Source organism: Sceloporus occidentalis, unplaced genomic scaffold (genome assembly GCF_023333645.1).
Source record: "Sceloporus occidentalis isolate IW3139 unplaced genomic scaffold, rSceOcc1.0.p SCAF_3, whole genome shotgun sequence".
In the NCBI taxonomy this organism is placed as follows: domain Eukaryota; kingdom Metazoa; phylum Chordata; class Lepidosauria; order Squamata; family Phrynosomatidae; genus Sceloporus; species Sceloporus occidentalis.
The window spans coordinates 182,046,724-182,063,650 of record NW_028316983.1 but is presented as its reverse complement, the minus strand read 5'-3'; the positions used below and the strand labels follow the sequence as shown (position 1 = coordinate 182,063,650).

Here is a 16,927-nt window from a genome sequence, read left to right as displayed (position 1 = left end):
TTGACTACTTTACCAACTGTTCCAGGTCTTTGTTCCAGTAATATGGTGTCATCTGCATATCTTAGGTTAACATTTCTTCCCCCTTCCCCCCCCCCATCTTCACACCTCCTGCCTCTGAGTTTAAGCCTGCTCTGTGTGTGATATTTTCTGCATACATGTTGAACAAACAGGGTAATAGGCTGCATCCATGTCTTATCTCTTTGCCAACTGGGAACCATTCTGTTTCTCTGTATTCTGTTCTTTTACATCCTCTTTTCCTGAGTACACGTTGCACACCAAAACGATCAGGCATAGGGTTACACCCCTTACTCTGAGAGCAAGTCATAGCTTTTCATGATCTATGCAGTTGAACGCTTTGCTGTAATCAGTAAAGCACATGTTGATTTTCGTCTGGAATCCTTTCGTGCACTGCGTTATCCATCATATGTTTGCAATATGATACATAATGCCTACTCCTTTTCTCAAACTTGCTTGCATCTCTGGGATTTCTCACTTCATATGTGGTTGGAATATATGCTGCAGAATTTTGAGCAGAATTTGCTTACATGAGAAATTACTACAATGTACCTGTAATTACAGCAATCTTTTGTGTCTCATTTTTTGTGAATGGGAATGTATATTAATTACTTCCAGTCCGTAGGCCACTGTTTTGTTCTCCACATTTATTGGCATATTTTAGTTAGAACTAACCTTGATTCTATCACTGTGGATTGTAGTAAATTCTATTGGTATGTCATCGGTTCCTGGTGACTTATTCTTCCCAATTGCTTTGAATGCTGCTATCACTTCACTTTTCAAAATTTGGGGCAGGAGAAGAGTAGGAAGATTATAATCTACTTATTTTTTAATTGCAGCATTCCAGGCCAAGCCTTTGTTCACAGCAGCTAGCTTCCTAGCAAATGGAGTGCTACGTGCCCTATTACTCTGTGAGATGTACAGAGAATTAAGGTTTATTATTCAAGTAAAAGATTATGTAAACATGTCCTTCTAAAAGTGGTCACAATGAAACACTGTGCTAAGTATAACAGTTTATAATCTGGCAGCACTAGTCCATAAACCATTTATTTTAGAAAACTCCCACAGGCTTCAGTAGGATTTTTAGAAGTATTTATCAGACATGTTGGTACATTTGCAGCTTGCCAAAAATACTAAGAAGACTCAGTTTGTCCTACTTATAGCAAAATAATTCCTGGATGTAAATGTGATTTGATATCCTTACTCCACCTCAGATGTTCAGTAATAAAGCAAAAGGTGGTAGCAATACTATTTTATATCTTATTTAAAAGTTACTTCTTAATCCTTTAAAACATTTACAGCCAGGTAACTACATTCTAGTGAAAAGAAACTGGATTGTAGGAGAACCATACATACAACTATATCCACAAAGTGAAATATAACAAAATGCTTTAGCCAAATATTCTTATCATTTTGCTACCTTATAGAAAGTAGAAATCTTAAAACGCATTCATAGTTTAACTGTCTGAACCACTTAGCTTGCACTCTTTAAATATGCCATTATCTATTACTATATGACAGTATGCAAAGGGAACTTGTATGACCTTTGAGACTAACTGTGCTGAAGAAGTTGTAGCATAGGCTTTCTTAGGCTGGATGAGTAATAGTGTATGGCACAGAAAACCCCCAAACTCTTGTCTATAATATATTTGCTCATAAGAAATATACTTTTAGAAAGATAGCAGAATTGTCTCATTTCTTATCTCAACAGCATTTTAAAGCTCAGTTGTGATAAACTTTACTATATGAAACAGCCTAAAATTAAGGAACTTTAATTTTAATAAGGAACTGCTTCAATATAATACAGATTTTTAACTATTACACTATGCTAGTATTAGTATTCTTTTAAAAGTACAGGCAATCATAATATAAGAAGTTAGAAATACTTATGGGGAAACCAGCCTTTAACTTTCTTGGAAGTTTAAATAATAATATTGGAAATAATGTTACCTGGGATTCTAGGACATCTTTTAAAAACAATGAAGCAAAAACTTTACTGAAACTAGGCAGATCTGGTCAGCACATGGAAGAGGAACCCTATACACAACTGCTCACTGCTGTGAATTCCATATGAAAAGGGCAGGATATTAACCTGTGTAAAAAGCATTTCTTCAGAAAGCCTTTTACTGTATCTGCTTTAATGTCAATACCTGTACTTCACTTCACACAGTTATTCAATTGTCTGTAAGGCTAATCAAAAGCCCCATACAGACAGCCCAAAATAAAGCTGCTTTGGGTAACTTTGGAGGTATGCTGTTTAAATGATGCATTTGTCCTAAGAGTTTGGAAGCCATGCCAAAGCCACACTGTAGACCTAAGGATTGGAGTGTGGCTTTGGCCTGGCCTCCAGATTCTTAGGATGTATGCATCATTTAAACAGCATACCTCCAAAGTTACCCGAAGCAGCTTTACTTTAGCCTGTCTGTACGGGCCCTAAGTTAGTAATTTAAAAATTTCTTTGAAGTGTTGTGGAAAGAAGGCATTAAATCACAATAAGTAAAAACTTACTTACATGGGCTAACATCCCTGTATCTGTTACGATTTCGATTTTCTGCATATTTTGCAACTTTATGTGGGTAGTCATTGGATTGGTGCCGTATATCCTTGAACAAACAAAAATAATTAATTAATATACGAAGAACTGCTTATTTGCTGTGAACAAAAACAAAAATCAGAGTTTTGATTAACTTTGTCTCATAGGACTCATTAGAACCTTTTGTTCATTTAAAACTAAAAACACAATGACAAAAACTATACCACTAATGTGAACACAGTACAGTATATTATACAATTACTGAGAACTATTTGAACTAAGTTGCTAGATCCTCCCATTACAACTAGATCATCCCCTTACAACTAAAACACAATGAACTTAATTTGCTGTTAGTTCCAGCAAGAGAAGACCCAGTGAAAACAATATCTATGTAAGTGGTGAATAACAAATCCAATTAATTTTGAGAATTCTGCCATAGCTGGGACTAACACTGTAATCAGCTCAACCTACTCTCAAGCAGGACCTGAATAGACCAGTTGAGGATAGAGCAGTGGTCCCCAAACTTTTTGGGGCTACCACCCCCTTTCCACTTCGGCAAAATGCCTAGCAACACGTATTTCTTGATATTAGGTCTACAATTCTACTGCACATTCAAAACAACCAATCTTAATCGCTACTCCCTTTGCTACCCGATCACCTTGGGAGCAGCAACAGAATAGCTAACTGAGCACTGACTGAGAAGCTTCTTGCATGTGTCGGTCTTGTGACAGAGATGTCACTGAGGAGGTGTGGACCATACCAGGTGACACCATAAGTGAGGTTACACCATGACCACCACCTTAGCAAAACCACTGTTGCTCCCTTTTGAAAGAAGCAAGGTGTAGCATTAATGTATCTTGTGAGAAACGAGGAGCTCAGCAGAAGAAAAGGCACAGCCAAATAGTGGGGCAGATGAAACCTCCTTTCTCCATCCAATGAGCTTTGGAACTTTGGGAGAAAAAGTGACAGGGCAGGACATTCTGGGTCCCTCCATTCTCTTGGTATGGCCTGGCCCCATCCGTGATAGAAGGAGAATCAGGGAGCAAGGGAGTGTGAGGAAGACTGCTGTCTGCCATTGACACAAGAGCTTCCAACTTTGGGAGTGCAGTACAGGAGGAATCCAGGGATTCTTCCTCCTCTTAACTCCCAAAGCAGAAGGCTGTTGTCTCCCACTGACACACCAGCCTCCTGCTGTGGGAATTAAAAGGAGGAAAAATACCTGAAGCTGGAGACTGCTATCTCCCATTGTAATAAAAGCCTGCTTCTTTTGGAGTTAGGAGGAGGAAGAATCCCTGGATTTCTCTGGCACTCCACTCAAGAAGCTGGAGTCTGTTGTGTGAATGGAAGACAGCAGCTTCCAACTTCAGGAGTTCTTGGTCACTGCTCAGTTGCTGCTCCCAAGGTAATCAGGTGCAAAGGGACAAGCTTCTCCCCAGCGAGAAATGACTCGCAATCCTTTTTTCTTTTTTTTTTGTCAGGGTGGATAGGGGTGCAGCTAGTGTGTGTGTAGGCAGTTTACAAAGGCCACATGTGACTGGGGAATGATGAGGACAGGGAAAGGGAGAGATTTTAATACTGGATTGACCTCAGATACTCCTTCTTCCTACGCAAGAGATGTGCCTTCTTCACACAGTTTAAGTGTCTCCCCCCCCCAAAAAAAAACATTTTTTTCCTTTTTCTGTCTCTTCTCTTGGCCTGTCCAATGAAAGAAAGGAGAAAGAGTAGTGCAATGCCAACCTGCCAGCCAACTCCTGGCAAAACTCACAAAGCTTGAGCAGGGTCCCAAATATAAAAGCTCATGGAACACTTTGAAAAGCAAGTCCTGGAAACAGCATTGAAAAAGCCCACAACTTGGTTCCAATACGTGGATGACACTTTCACCATTTAGAGCCATGGAGAAGAAGGTCTGGCTGTGTTGCTGAACCATCTGAACAACATTCACCCCAACATCCAATTCACTATGGAAAAAGAAAAGGAAGGAACATTGCCATTCTTGGATGTCCTAGTCATCTGCAAACCAAGTCAACATTTGGGTCACACAGTATACAGAAAACCCACATACACACATATTGATACCTGCACAAGAATTCCAAACTTTACCCAGGACAAAAAAAGAAGCACAATCAAAACACTGGTAGACTGGGCAAAACCCATCTGCGAACCCCATTTCTTGGAAGATGAATTGAAGCACCTGGACCAGGCTCTACAGGCTAATGGTATTCCAACTTAGACATCAGAAGGGCTGCCAGGCTCAGAAAAGCCCAAAGGAGGGAAGACAAACAACCACCCAAAGGGAAGGTATTTTTACCATACATCAAAGGAGTCACAGACAGAATAGGGAAACTGGTGAGGAAACACAACCTTCAAATAGTTTACAAACCGATGAAGAAAATCCAACAAATGCTTCACTCAGTCAAGGAACAGAGAGACCCTCTCACAGCCGCAGGCGTTTACCGCATACCATGCAGCTGCGGACAAGTCTACATAAGGACCACCAAACGCAATGTACAAACAAGAATCAAGGAGCATGAGAGACATTGCAGACTGGGTCAGCCAAAAAATCAGCACTAGCAGAACATGTTACAAACCATCCTGGGCATAAAATACTGTTTGAAAACACTAAAATTCTGAATCATGCCAACAACTACCATGTCAGGATGCACAATGAAGCCACTGAAATCCACAAACACCTGGACAATTTCAACAGGAAAGAGGAAACCCTTAAAGTAAACAAGATTTGGCTACCAGTCCTGAAAAATAGCAAGATGAAGTCTCAACAAATGCAAATGAGAAATCTCCCAGGGTCTGGGGTTTCCCTGCAGACAATGAGCACTAAGCAAGCAGACACTAGATCCTCCCACCCTGAGGCCTGCCATTAGCAACAGAACTACTCACATGCAAATCACTCCTGCCTTCCCAGGGTCACACAGTATGTGTGTGTGTATACACACACACACACACACACACACACACAAGTCCTTTCCAGGCAAGCATTCTCTGAAGATGCCAGCCACAGATGCTGGCGAAACGTCAGGAATAAACACTTCTAAATATGGCCACATAGCCTGAAAAACCCACAAAAAATATGGATGCCGGCCATGAAAGCCTTAGACTTCACATATCATAATGCCATTACCTAGATCTGTGATACACATAATTCAGAACTTTGTGTCACTCTAGTCATCCCATTACAGAAAGGAGGAGAATTAAAGTTTATTGGGATGGGAGAAACTGAGGCTAAATAGGGCAAAATTGTTCTTGTTGTTTTTGTTTCTGACTTATGACGACCTTAAGACCCTATCATGGAGTTTTCTTGACAAGATTTGTATAGAAGAGGTTTGCCATTGCCTTCTCAAGGCTGAGAGCATGTGACTTGCCCAAGATCACCCAGCAGTTTTCATGGCCAAACAGGGAATCAAACCCTGATCTCCAGAATCATAGTCCAACACTTAAACCACTATGCTATGCTGATCAAGATTAGAAACAGGCTACAATGGATGAAACACTTCTTTTTTCTTCCAAGTTGCTCCATTTACTGCACAAAAAAATTCAGAACACCCTATTTCAGTTTAGGTTTCCTTAACTGGAAGTTAAAGAAAATTGATGAAATAGAAAACATGACAGAGGTTTGTGAAGTTGGTAATGGTAAAGAATAAGACACTTTTTCTGTAAACACACTAGAAATGATTAGCAATATATGGCTAGACATAAAAGGTACCAATATCTATTGCTTCTTCTCACTAGAGGAAAGTAGATTCTTATGATGTTCCAGAGAGTTCACTAGAACAGTTCTGCAGAAGACACAGAACCTGCAGAGGGAAAGGTGGTAATACAGTACAAGGATTAGACCTCTGTCCTCTTCCTTGAGAGAGAGTAGAACTTCTAAACAGAAAAAGGCCCCATACAGACAGGCCAAAATAAAGTTGCTTCGGGTCACTTTGGAGTTATCCTGTTTACATGATGAGTGTATCCTAAAAGTCCAGAGGCTGTGCCAAAGCCATGCTCCAGTTCTAAGGACTGGAGTGTGGCTTTGGCACAGCTTCCAGAATCTTAGGACACATGCATCATTTAAACAGCATACCTCCAAAGTGACCCGAAGCAGCTTCATTTTGGCCTGTCTGTATGGGGCCAAACATAGATGACTTTAAAATAAGAAACGGAAACCTTATTGACTATGTCTGTTAGTGATTGTTCATAAGAACAGCTTGAAGTGAAGCTTCCATTTTCAATTTTGATAATCTTTATTCAAAAAAATTCAGGATATAAAACTTATAAAAACATCTATACACTTAACTTCCATACAACCATCCATGTATAATAAATACAGCAGATACCTTCTGGCTATTTAATCCATACCATTTAACACAGAATTCCTCCTGGAGTCACCCCACTTCCCTTACCCTCCTAAACAGTCTTCATCGATTCTCTCCGTCCACTACCCCCTTCTTCACTCCTCCTTGAAAATCATCTCTCTTACTTTTACACAATTACACCCTTCTTAACTACTCTCTCAATTCTCATTCTTCCTTTTACTTGCTCTCTCGACCTTCTCCCTCTTTCCCTCCATCCAAACATCGACATCTTCTCACATACTCAAACCTTCAAACACTTCCCTATACATTTACTCTCCCATCCATACAACTTCCTTTACGTGATTTTCAAAGGCACCATACCACTAAGAATTAAAAGCAGTGAATGACTATCATAATCCAACCTATCTCACTTATCTAAAGGCATCTTAAGGCCCTTGTTTTACCTACCTGAGCTAAATGAACTTTTGTTTTCATGATTCTTACCTTAAGAACAAATTATTAGTGAATTCAGTATAACTTTTCTAGTTCCTAGAAAAATTGAATGCTAGAACTAGTAATAGTAACTAGTAACTCGTAATAGTGGATTAAGATGCCCTTCAACATACAGAAAAAATTCGGTCAAAGGTCCCAAACACACTGCAGAAATAATCCAGTTTGAGACCACTATCTGGCATGGCTCAGTGATAGGGAAACCAGGGAGTTGTAGTTTGTTGTGGCACCAGAGCTCTCTGACAGAGAAGACTAAATGTCTCACAAAAACTACAATTCCCAGGATTCCCTAGCATTGAGACAGGCCAGTTAAAGCGGTCACAAACTGGATTATTTCTGCAGTGTGTTTTGGACCTAAAGAACCCAGAACATTTTCACAACTGCACTAATTAAGCTGTTGGTTTCCATCAATTAATATACCAACAGTTATTAAAGTTGTATAAATTTTTTTTGAAAAACCACTATTACAAACTTTTATTTGAAAAACTTTCTTGAAAAAATGATCTACATGTTTTAACAGAAAGACAGAGGAACACTATCAGCACTGCTGATGAGGAAGCACAACAACATTTTAATGACTGAGGTTCTAGAATAAAACATAGCCACTTTGAGTCTCTATGATGGGAGAAAGATAAGAAATAATAGTAATACTTTAAGAATGTCTATAACTCAGTATTGATAATTATTTATATATTATGACATGTTAAACCTATCACACTTTGGTAATTTGATATTCACCTTAAGATATCTGAAATAAGATGTAAGATACTACTTATTTCAAAATGAAAAAACTCATTCCATATCAAGCCACTTTAAAAAACACAAGCTCATGCCCTTAACCGTGTGCAAAATAGGCAGAATCAACTGAAAATGTTTCTAACATGACAGCCATATTAGTACAACATTTTCACTACAGTAATATGGGTGTTATGGTAGTGCAACACTAAAATAGGCATTTTCTTATTATTTTACACTTCTTAAAGGCTTGATCTTAAGTTGATGATCTTGTTTGAATGTTGAAGGAGCCCTGGTGGTGCAGTGGTTAAATGCCTGTACTGCAGCCTCAAGACCAGCAAAAGGGCTCAAGCTTGACTCAGGCTTGCATCCTTCCGAGGTCATGAAAATAAGTACCCAGATTGTTGGGGGCAAATTAGCTTACAGTTGTAAACCACTTAGACACTGCTTAAGCGGTAGGAAACGGGATATAAATGAAGCTTGTTCGTTTGTTAGTTAGTCTGAATATGATAATCCGCATTCCATATTAGAAATATTTTTGAAGAACTTGACCATACAGAGCATTTTTATGAAAGCACAAGACATATGTCTGAAGCAACAAACAGAAAGAAACCCATCAAGACAGTATGCTTTAATCACAAGCACCAGGATGTCTCTTCACAGCTGAATCATAACAGAGTTTCGGTTTCTATCAGATGTGGCTCAGCACCAGACGATGATGTAAAATCCAAGAACTCAAGAAGCAAGGAACACTAATAAATGTAATTTGTCACATTATTTGTGAAACTTCACAAAGCAAGTGTTAGGATTCCAAGTATTACAAGGCCACATATATAACAAGCATTCAGGAAGGTCTACATCTGACCCTTCTATTGGCTAATTCATCAAATCACTGGAATGACATCCAGACCATGTTTCTTTTGGGAAATTTAAAAAAAAGAATCAAACACAGCTGCTTGAAAGACAAAAAACCACAGATTAGTTTGCATAACTAGTAAAGGCCAAACACTGTGTACCTAAGTGGGATACATTCTTCAGAACATTTGCAACCTTATACAATAAACTCAGGGTCAGTTAAGGAAATTACTCATTCAGGATGGATTTCCACAGTTGCTCTCAATATTCTCATTGTAACATAAGTTGTTCATGTTAAGAATCTGCTAAGAAATGGTCTGACAAATATTTCTGATGAAAACTTTGTATCTTCCTTCCAGATTTGTACACAGCTGTTGTGTCCCTTCAAGTCACTTCTGACATATGACAACCCTAACGCAAACCTATCATGGGGTTTTCTTGGCAGAATTTGTTTCAGAGGGGGGTTGTCTTCACTTTCTTCCAATGCTGAGGGTGTGATTTGCCCAAGGGCAAGAGCTTCTATCATCTCCCAATGTCCTACTCCAACAAGCAAACCACTACCCCACAATGATTCTTATTCATAATATTTTACAGATTCATTAACATTCAGAATTTTATTTGATGACAGTCTTCTGATACCTCAAAGCTAGAAAAAAAATTAATGGCCTAAGTTTAAGCAGCCTGGCAATGAACTTCAATGGGTGGGGTTGTGTGTGTGTGTGTGTGTATCATCAGTTGTTCAGTATATGCACCAACAGACATGATGTGGGGATTATAAGCAAAGAGGTCAGAGGGAAATGAAATGTTAAGAAGGCTTAAGTTTGTATTTTCTTCCATCACAGACCCAAAGAAGAAATTGAAAGTATCACTTCCATTTCCAGTTTACTGGAGCATACCACTGCAAAAAATCTTGACTGAATCTGTCTGTCATAATTATAGCATAGCAAAAAAGTCAGATTCATCAACTACATTTAAAGTTGCCTGGTTTCATTAGACCACAGTTAAGTTTAATTACAGTTTGTCTAGCTATAAATGTTCTTTGACACAGATTTTTTTTATCCACAGAGTTAAGCACCCAAGGCTTGAAAATATTCCAAAAAAGTATAAATTCCAAACAGCAAAGCTTGATTTTTCCACTTTATATAAAGGACACCATTTTACTATACCATTGTATTTAATGGGACTCAAGAATCCACAGATTTGGTTATCCATGGGGGTCCTGGAACCAAACTCCAGCAGATAACAAGGGCCCACTGTAATATTAAAGTGAAGTTAATTAAAATGGAAGTAGGAGCCAGGCCAAAGAAGGAGGGCAGACATCATTTCCTCCATGTCATCTGAATAAGCCACAGTTTGACATTATGTCTGAACAATGCCATTATGTAAAAAATTAGAATTTCTTCATTTAGTCTGAACTTCATTTGTGAACAACCTACCTATATGGAAACAACTTGATAATATATTTAAATCTTTGAAAAATGACCTTTTTTCATTTCTAGAAATGTCTAGCTGAACAAAAATCTGAGTAAAGTACTATTCACGGTACTATTCATGGCTTTACGTAGCTCTCCGAGTGGCAAAGAAGGATGTGGTGAAGGAAGAACACAGAAGTGTTAGTCATATCCGATCCTGGCATGGGGTTATTTTAATGTATGAGCTAGAAATGTCAGCTGTGAGCCACAAGTCCTTGGTTCCAAATCTCATCTCAGTGATTAAATCATTCTATAGTTTTCAAAAATCTATTATCACTTAAGCTTAGCTGTATTCATCCCTGCCACGAAACACAGTTACTGTATGAGTAACGGCAGTAACAGGAATCCTAGGCATGTCTACTCAGAAAATGGTTCAGGAATTAACTGAGGCTTGTTTGCAGGTACGTGCATAGAAGGTTGCAACAAAAAACAGGTGCTCTAAACACTCAAAGTATTTCCCTCTCAAGAAAAAAACAAACCAATATTATCATCAAAACTACAACTATACTCCTTGTCTGGGCAGTACAACAGTGCATTCTTGTACCCTGCCCTCAATACAGTCGTACCTCAGTTAACAAAGGGGCAAAGCAAACCAGCAAAAAACGCCAGCTTCGGGGTGGCATTTTGCCGCTTCTTTTTGGGCCAGGAAAACACTGGATTGGGGCCGCGGTGTGCAATTGTCACGTCCCCAATCTGGTGCTCAAAGGGATAACGTTATGCTGCCCCTTTATGGCCATTTATTTCGGCCCAAAGTCTCTGACAAAGAATTTCATTTTTATAAAGTCTTTTAACACTCTCAGTGGCCCTTCTCCTCCTTGTCCTTTGTCTAGCTGGATGTTTTTACCAGCATCAGTACTGGGAGGGTTAGAGAAACACAGACTTTCACAGCATGTCTCTGGTAAACAATGCAATAAAGCTTGAGCTGGAAATGAGATTCTACTCCAACCAATCATTCTGTAGCTGTATATATCTGCCTAAAACCAACAAGATAAACAATTGCTATCTCACGAACCTCTTACAAAACGTATAAATAGCAGAACAGAAAGAAAAAGGGAAAGTAGATTAGCCAGCCTCTCCAGATACCCTTAACATGTTTTAAAAAGTCTAGATCTGCACACCAAAATGGAAATCATAAGAAAAGTAGAGGCTAGTGAAAAGAAAAATCATGCCTGGATACATTTTGGAAAAGCCTTCAGGTAATCTCTATAGAGTGTTCAAATTTTTTTTGTTTATTTATGCAAGGGCTCCCCGATATGGTTCTTTCATTTCACTTGTGAATAGTTTTGAATAAAAATGTACTTAAACATGTTTAAGTGCTCTTCTTTTTTGTTGTACAGGAGCGTATTTTTATTCTTTCCATTTTATTTCTACCTCTGGTACCAAAGTTTCTTTTAAAGAAGTCAAACCCAGAAACACACCAACTTTATTAACAGAGGCATACCTATAACCATACTTCTTCTTGTAATCAACAATCTCACAATCTCTCCATTAAGAAACATAGGCAACTATACATCAGTTCCAATTTGTTTGTAAAATTTATTCCATTCATATGCTGCCTTTCTCCCAGAAAGGGACCCAAGATGGCTCACAGATAAAAACGTTTAAAAACGTTTCAATAAAATGAGTAAGTGGATAAAGTGTCGATTATCCACCTCAGACTGTAATGCCGGGCAGCTTATGTTTCTCTAGGAAGCTGAAAAGCGTAAAAGATGCAAGTTGAGATAAGAATGTTTGCTGAAAAATGTGGATGGCTACAAGCATCTCTTCTCCAGTGTCTCCCAAAAACTGAGTAATGAGGTTTCAAAAGTCAAAGATTCCTTCAAAGAATCCCAATTGCAGCAATTTCAAATATCTATGGCAAAGGTCTGGCATTTTTTCTAAAGTGCCAGCAATAATCTTGGACTTGTTTATTTGTTTAAAATACAGCAAAGCAGAAGAGCCTTTAAATATACCATGGATTTATGGCACATAGAATGTGAAAGCAAAACTACTGTTTGGCTTCATACCGTATGTTAAGTACATGTGCTCACACCATTTTTAATGTACAATACTTCTTCCCAACACAAAATTTGAGATCCTATGGCCCCATACAGATAGGCCAAAATAAAGCTGCTTTGGGTCACTTTGGAGGTATGCTGTTTAAATGATGCATGCTTCCTAAGAGTCCAGAAGCAGCGCCAAAGCCATGATCCAGTCCTAAGGACTAGAGCACAGCTTTGGCGCAGCTTCCGGACTCTTAGGACGCATGCATCATTGAAACAGCATACCTCCAAAGTGACCCGAAGCAGCTTTATTTTGGCCTGCCTGTATGGGGCCTATATCAAGCAGGCAGAGTGTAACCCTCTGTCCTTGCAGTTATGTGTCCACCCCATGTATGTATTTTTTAGATGGGATACAAGGGGCCTATCCTCTATTCCTCTGTACCCCAATCCAAAACCTTTCTCCCCTCTCAGCTTTCAAGCTGCAGGAGGGGCCAGTTGTGCTGTGAGGGAATAGGGAGACAGGTCAAACAAGGAAGGACCAGCCCATCTTAGCTCAGAGGGGGAAGGAAATGGGAATATGCCAACAGACGGAATGCAGTTTCCTATCTCTTACCTGGGAACTATTGTCTAAACATCTTTCCCTGCTTCCCAAATTGGTAAGAAGTGACAGCAGCCATCTGTCCTGGGGCTTAGGAGCTATTGAAGGAAGTTTGGAGAGATGCACAAACAGCTACAGAATAGCAACTCGTTTGTATGTATGTGCCTTCAAGTTGACTGTTGATGTATGGCAACCTCTTGAATTTCATAGGGTTTTCTTAGGCAAGGGATACTCAAAGGTGGTTTTGACAGTTCCTTCCTCTGAAATATCATGTAAAGCCCCTGATAGCTATTGATGGTCTCCCATCCAAGTACAAACCAGGGCTGACTTTGATTAGCTTCCAAGATCAGATGGGATCTAGTGCCTTCGGGGTATTTAATACTCCATACAAAAAGAGATGCATGTAAGCTATCTTTACACACATGCATGTCGCTAACAGGATTCTGGCCAACAGTTAAAGATGGAACTGACATTCCTACACCAAAGACTAACAAAAACAATTCACTAATAAAAATTCACTGGTCCAAAGTTTCCCACATACCCATCTATGTTTGGGAAAATCATAATGCTGTGCCATTCTCAACAATGGGCCATTCTCCAAGTGTACACATAAGAGGGCACAACAGCTCACTACAGTTCAATGTTACCAATGGGCCAACACAATTATGTGCTTGTGTTGTATCACATTCCCGTGCAAGTCCCTAAATCAGCTAAAGCAGGGGTAGGCAACCTGTGGCCCGTGGGCCGGATGCGGCCCGGCAAGGCCTTGGGACCGGCCCCAGCCCAGTCCTGCCACCGATTGCCGCCGGAGCCTTTGGCCTCTCGAGTGAGGGCGTGGGGCCTTTGGCCTATCAGGAGGAGGCGGGCAAGGGGGACAAGCGGCAGGCAAGGGGGGCAATTGTCTATAGAAGCCTCTGAAACATGCATTTATATTAACATTTTTTTTAAAAATCAGCAATTTATTTTGCGTGTTCTCCTTTTTTTTTAAAGTGCTTTCCATTTGAAAATTTTGTCCTACATTTGTCCCGGTTTATTTATTTAATTTTTTAAAAATATATATATATATTTATTTATTTTTTGGCTTTGGCCCCCCAGTTTTCTGAGGGACAGCAACCCGGCCCACGGCTCAAAAAGGCTGCCTACCCCTGAGCTAAAGCATCAAACTGGGGCTCTTAAAGCACAGGTTTCCTTTGTTTTCAGCACTGCCACATTAATTTCGTGTTAAAACTGTAGCCAGGGAACACCTGGTCTGTGCAACCATCTGAAAGTACAACACTGTTTCTAATATAACATGTCAAAGAAGGCGGGGGGGGGGGGTTGTACCACAGTGATGTCCACTCATGATCAGCAGTCCCAAGATAGACAAGGACTTGGGGTAGTCAGTCTAGCAAAGGGCAGGGCCCTAAGGGAGAGCGTGACAACCACGGGGGGAGCAAATACAGAAGTGTGAGAGAGGAACCTGAAAAGACTGCAACAAGGCCTGCAATCCGCTCAGCCCATTTAACCCCTTCCTCCCAAGCATTTCAAGGAGGCCACCCCAACTACTCATTCACTGCTGGAGTATGTGCACCACAAGCCTGCCTATCTCCACCTCTCCAAGCACAGAGGTCTGCTCTCCACTGAAGAACTAATGCAGTTTTACATGGCTAACTGCCTTGACACTATGCTATGGAATTAAGGGATTTGTAGTTTTGTGAGACATTTAGCCATCTCTGTCAGAGAGCTCCGGTGCCACAAGGAACTACAAATGCCAGGATACCATAGCACGGTCCCATAGCAGTTAAAGCAGCGTTGAACTTCATTATTTCTGCAGTGCAGATTAGACCCTACTCTACTACTTAGTGATTTATTTACTCCATATTACTGCAGTTTGTGGGTGCAGTTTCTATTTCTTGAGGTTGATGAACATAATGTCTGCTCCCAGTTGTATCCTTGACAACTTTCCAAAACAGAACATGTGTATGCATGATCTCAGACTGCCCTAGACTCTACCTCTATATGGTCGATGCCAGGCCTCCCTGGTGTGAGACACTACTGATTTGAACTGGATTATTTCTGCAATGCAGATGAGACCAGAGGTGTAGGTGTTTGTGTGTTGGACTGTGATTCTGGAGACCAGGGTTCGAATCCTGGTTTGGCCATGGAAACCCACTGGGTGACCCTGGGCAAGTCACTTTTTCTCAGCCTCAGAGTCTGGCCATGACAAACCTCCTCTGAACAAATCCTGCCATGAAAACCCTGTTTTAGGTTTGCCTTAGGGATGCCATAGGTCAGAAACGACTTGAACAAGCATATCAAAGTAGTTTGTGCGGTGGACTACGACTCTAGAGACCGGAGTTTGATTGCCAGCTCATGAAAATCCACTGGATGACCTTGGGCAAGTCACACTCTCTCAACCTAAGCAAAGAAAAATCTTGGCAAGAAAACCCCAGGATAGGTTCACTGCCATAGGGTTGTCATAAATTGGAAACTTGAAGACATGCACCAACAAGAATTAAATTGGCTGATAGGTGCATGGGATGACGAAAACCAGCTTTTGTTTTAAATTATTTACACTTTAGCCTGAGCATGTGGTAACTAACCTGAAGCAGCGACAGACAAACTTACTAGATTACCACACTACACTCTTAAAGTGCTGCTATACCACTTTTATTCCTCTGGCTGCCTCCTGTTGTGTGCTGGGCTTTGTAGTTCACTGAGGCCTCATAGCTCTCTGGCTGAGAATCCTCAATATAATGAACTATTTCCAACAATGTGCCAAAGGAATGAAACCACAAGTCTAACCATATGTACAATGACCGTACACTTAGATGTATGTAACTACATTGCAGTATATATAAAAATATAAATTTGCCCCAGTGGCAAAAAGGTTAAATGCCAGTACTGCAGCCACAAAGTTGTGAGTTTAATCCCAGGCAGGGCTCCAGGGTCCACTCAGCCTTCCATCCTTTTGTAGGTCAGTAGAATGAGTACCCAGCTTAGACACTGTAAACTGCTTAGGGAGTGTTGAGTTCACTAATAGGCGGTATAGAAATGCACTTGCCATTGCTATAGTATAGTTCATTATATTATCAGTTTCTCCTAGCTATTCTTTCTGTGTTTTCTGTGAAACCCTCCGGTTGTGTGTTTTCTGAGACTAATCCTCAATGCCTTTCCCTATGCTGCAAATCTCAGAATGCCACAGGAGGCACCCAGAGCAGCAAAAGTGGAACAGCAGCACTATAAGAGCGTATAGCTGCCCCTCCACATTTGCGACTTTGACTTTTGCAGCTTTTAATTACAGTTGCCCCTCCGTTTCTGCAGACTTCAGATCTGCGACCCTTGCTTACTCGCAAGGAGCAAACGGAAGGGATTAAAATGGGGTGTGTGCCTGAGGTGGGTGGCCACTTGTGGGCATGTGCCCCCATTCCAGTCTATGGGGCTTGAATGTCTGCAAGTTTCCGTTGTCATGGGTTTTTTTCCTCCCAGAACGGATCCCCCACAAAAACAGAGGGCTGACTGTAGTATGTTCTCTGTAGGATCTCTAAGGGCCCAAATAAAGCTGCTTCAGGTCACTTTGGAGGTATGCTAATTAAATGCTGCATGCGTCCTAACAGGCCGGAAGCCATGCCAAAGACACGCTCCAATCCTAAGGAATGGAGTGCAGCTTTGGTGCAGCTTCTGGCCTCTTAAGATGTGTCATTTAAACAGCATACCTCCAAAGTGATCCAAAGCAGCTTTATTTTGGCCTGTCTGTTTGGGCCCTAAGTCCTCCAGTGCAATTCTGCCACAAGTTGACCACAGAGTCGTACTGGAGAACTTCGACATTCCTAAAGGAAACACTTCTCTATGTATTCTTCTATGATCCAACTTCTGGCGCCTCTTGACCACAGAGTTGGACTTGAGGACTCTGAGATTCCTAATGTTATCTCAGGAAAAACAAATAGTGTTTTGTT

General features: G+C 40.5%; 1 protein-coding gene across 5 annotated transcripts in view; it reads right to left on the bottom strand.

Moving 5' to 3' along the window:
* Positions 1–16,927, bottom strand: part of LOC149317182 (tyrosine-protein phosphatase non-receptor type 2-like) — a 36,814-nt gene that overhangs the window by 18,872 nt on the left and 1,015 nt on the right. For 3 of the 5 annotated variants that reach the window (XR_016280596.1, XR_016280597.1, XM_089516991.1), the window contains exon 2: positions 2,524–2,618. Coding sequence is in view for 3 of the 5 variants with exons in the window: in XM_089516991.1 (XP_089373117.1) it covers positions 2,524–2,618 (95 nt within the window). In the remaining 2 variants the exon portion in view is untranslated. The remainder of the gene's footprint in view (positions 1–2,523; positions 2,619–16,927) is intronic. The other 2 variants (XM_089516990.1, XM_089516992.1) reach the window with 1 other exon arrangement.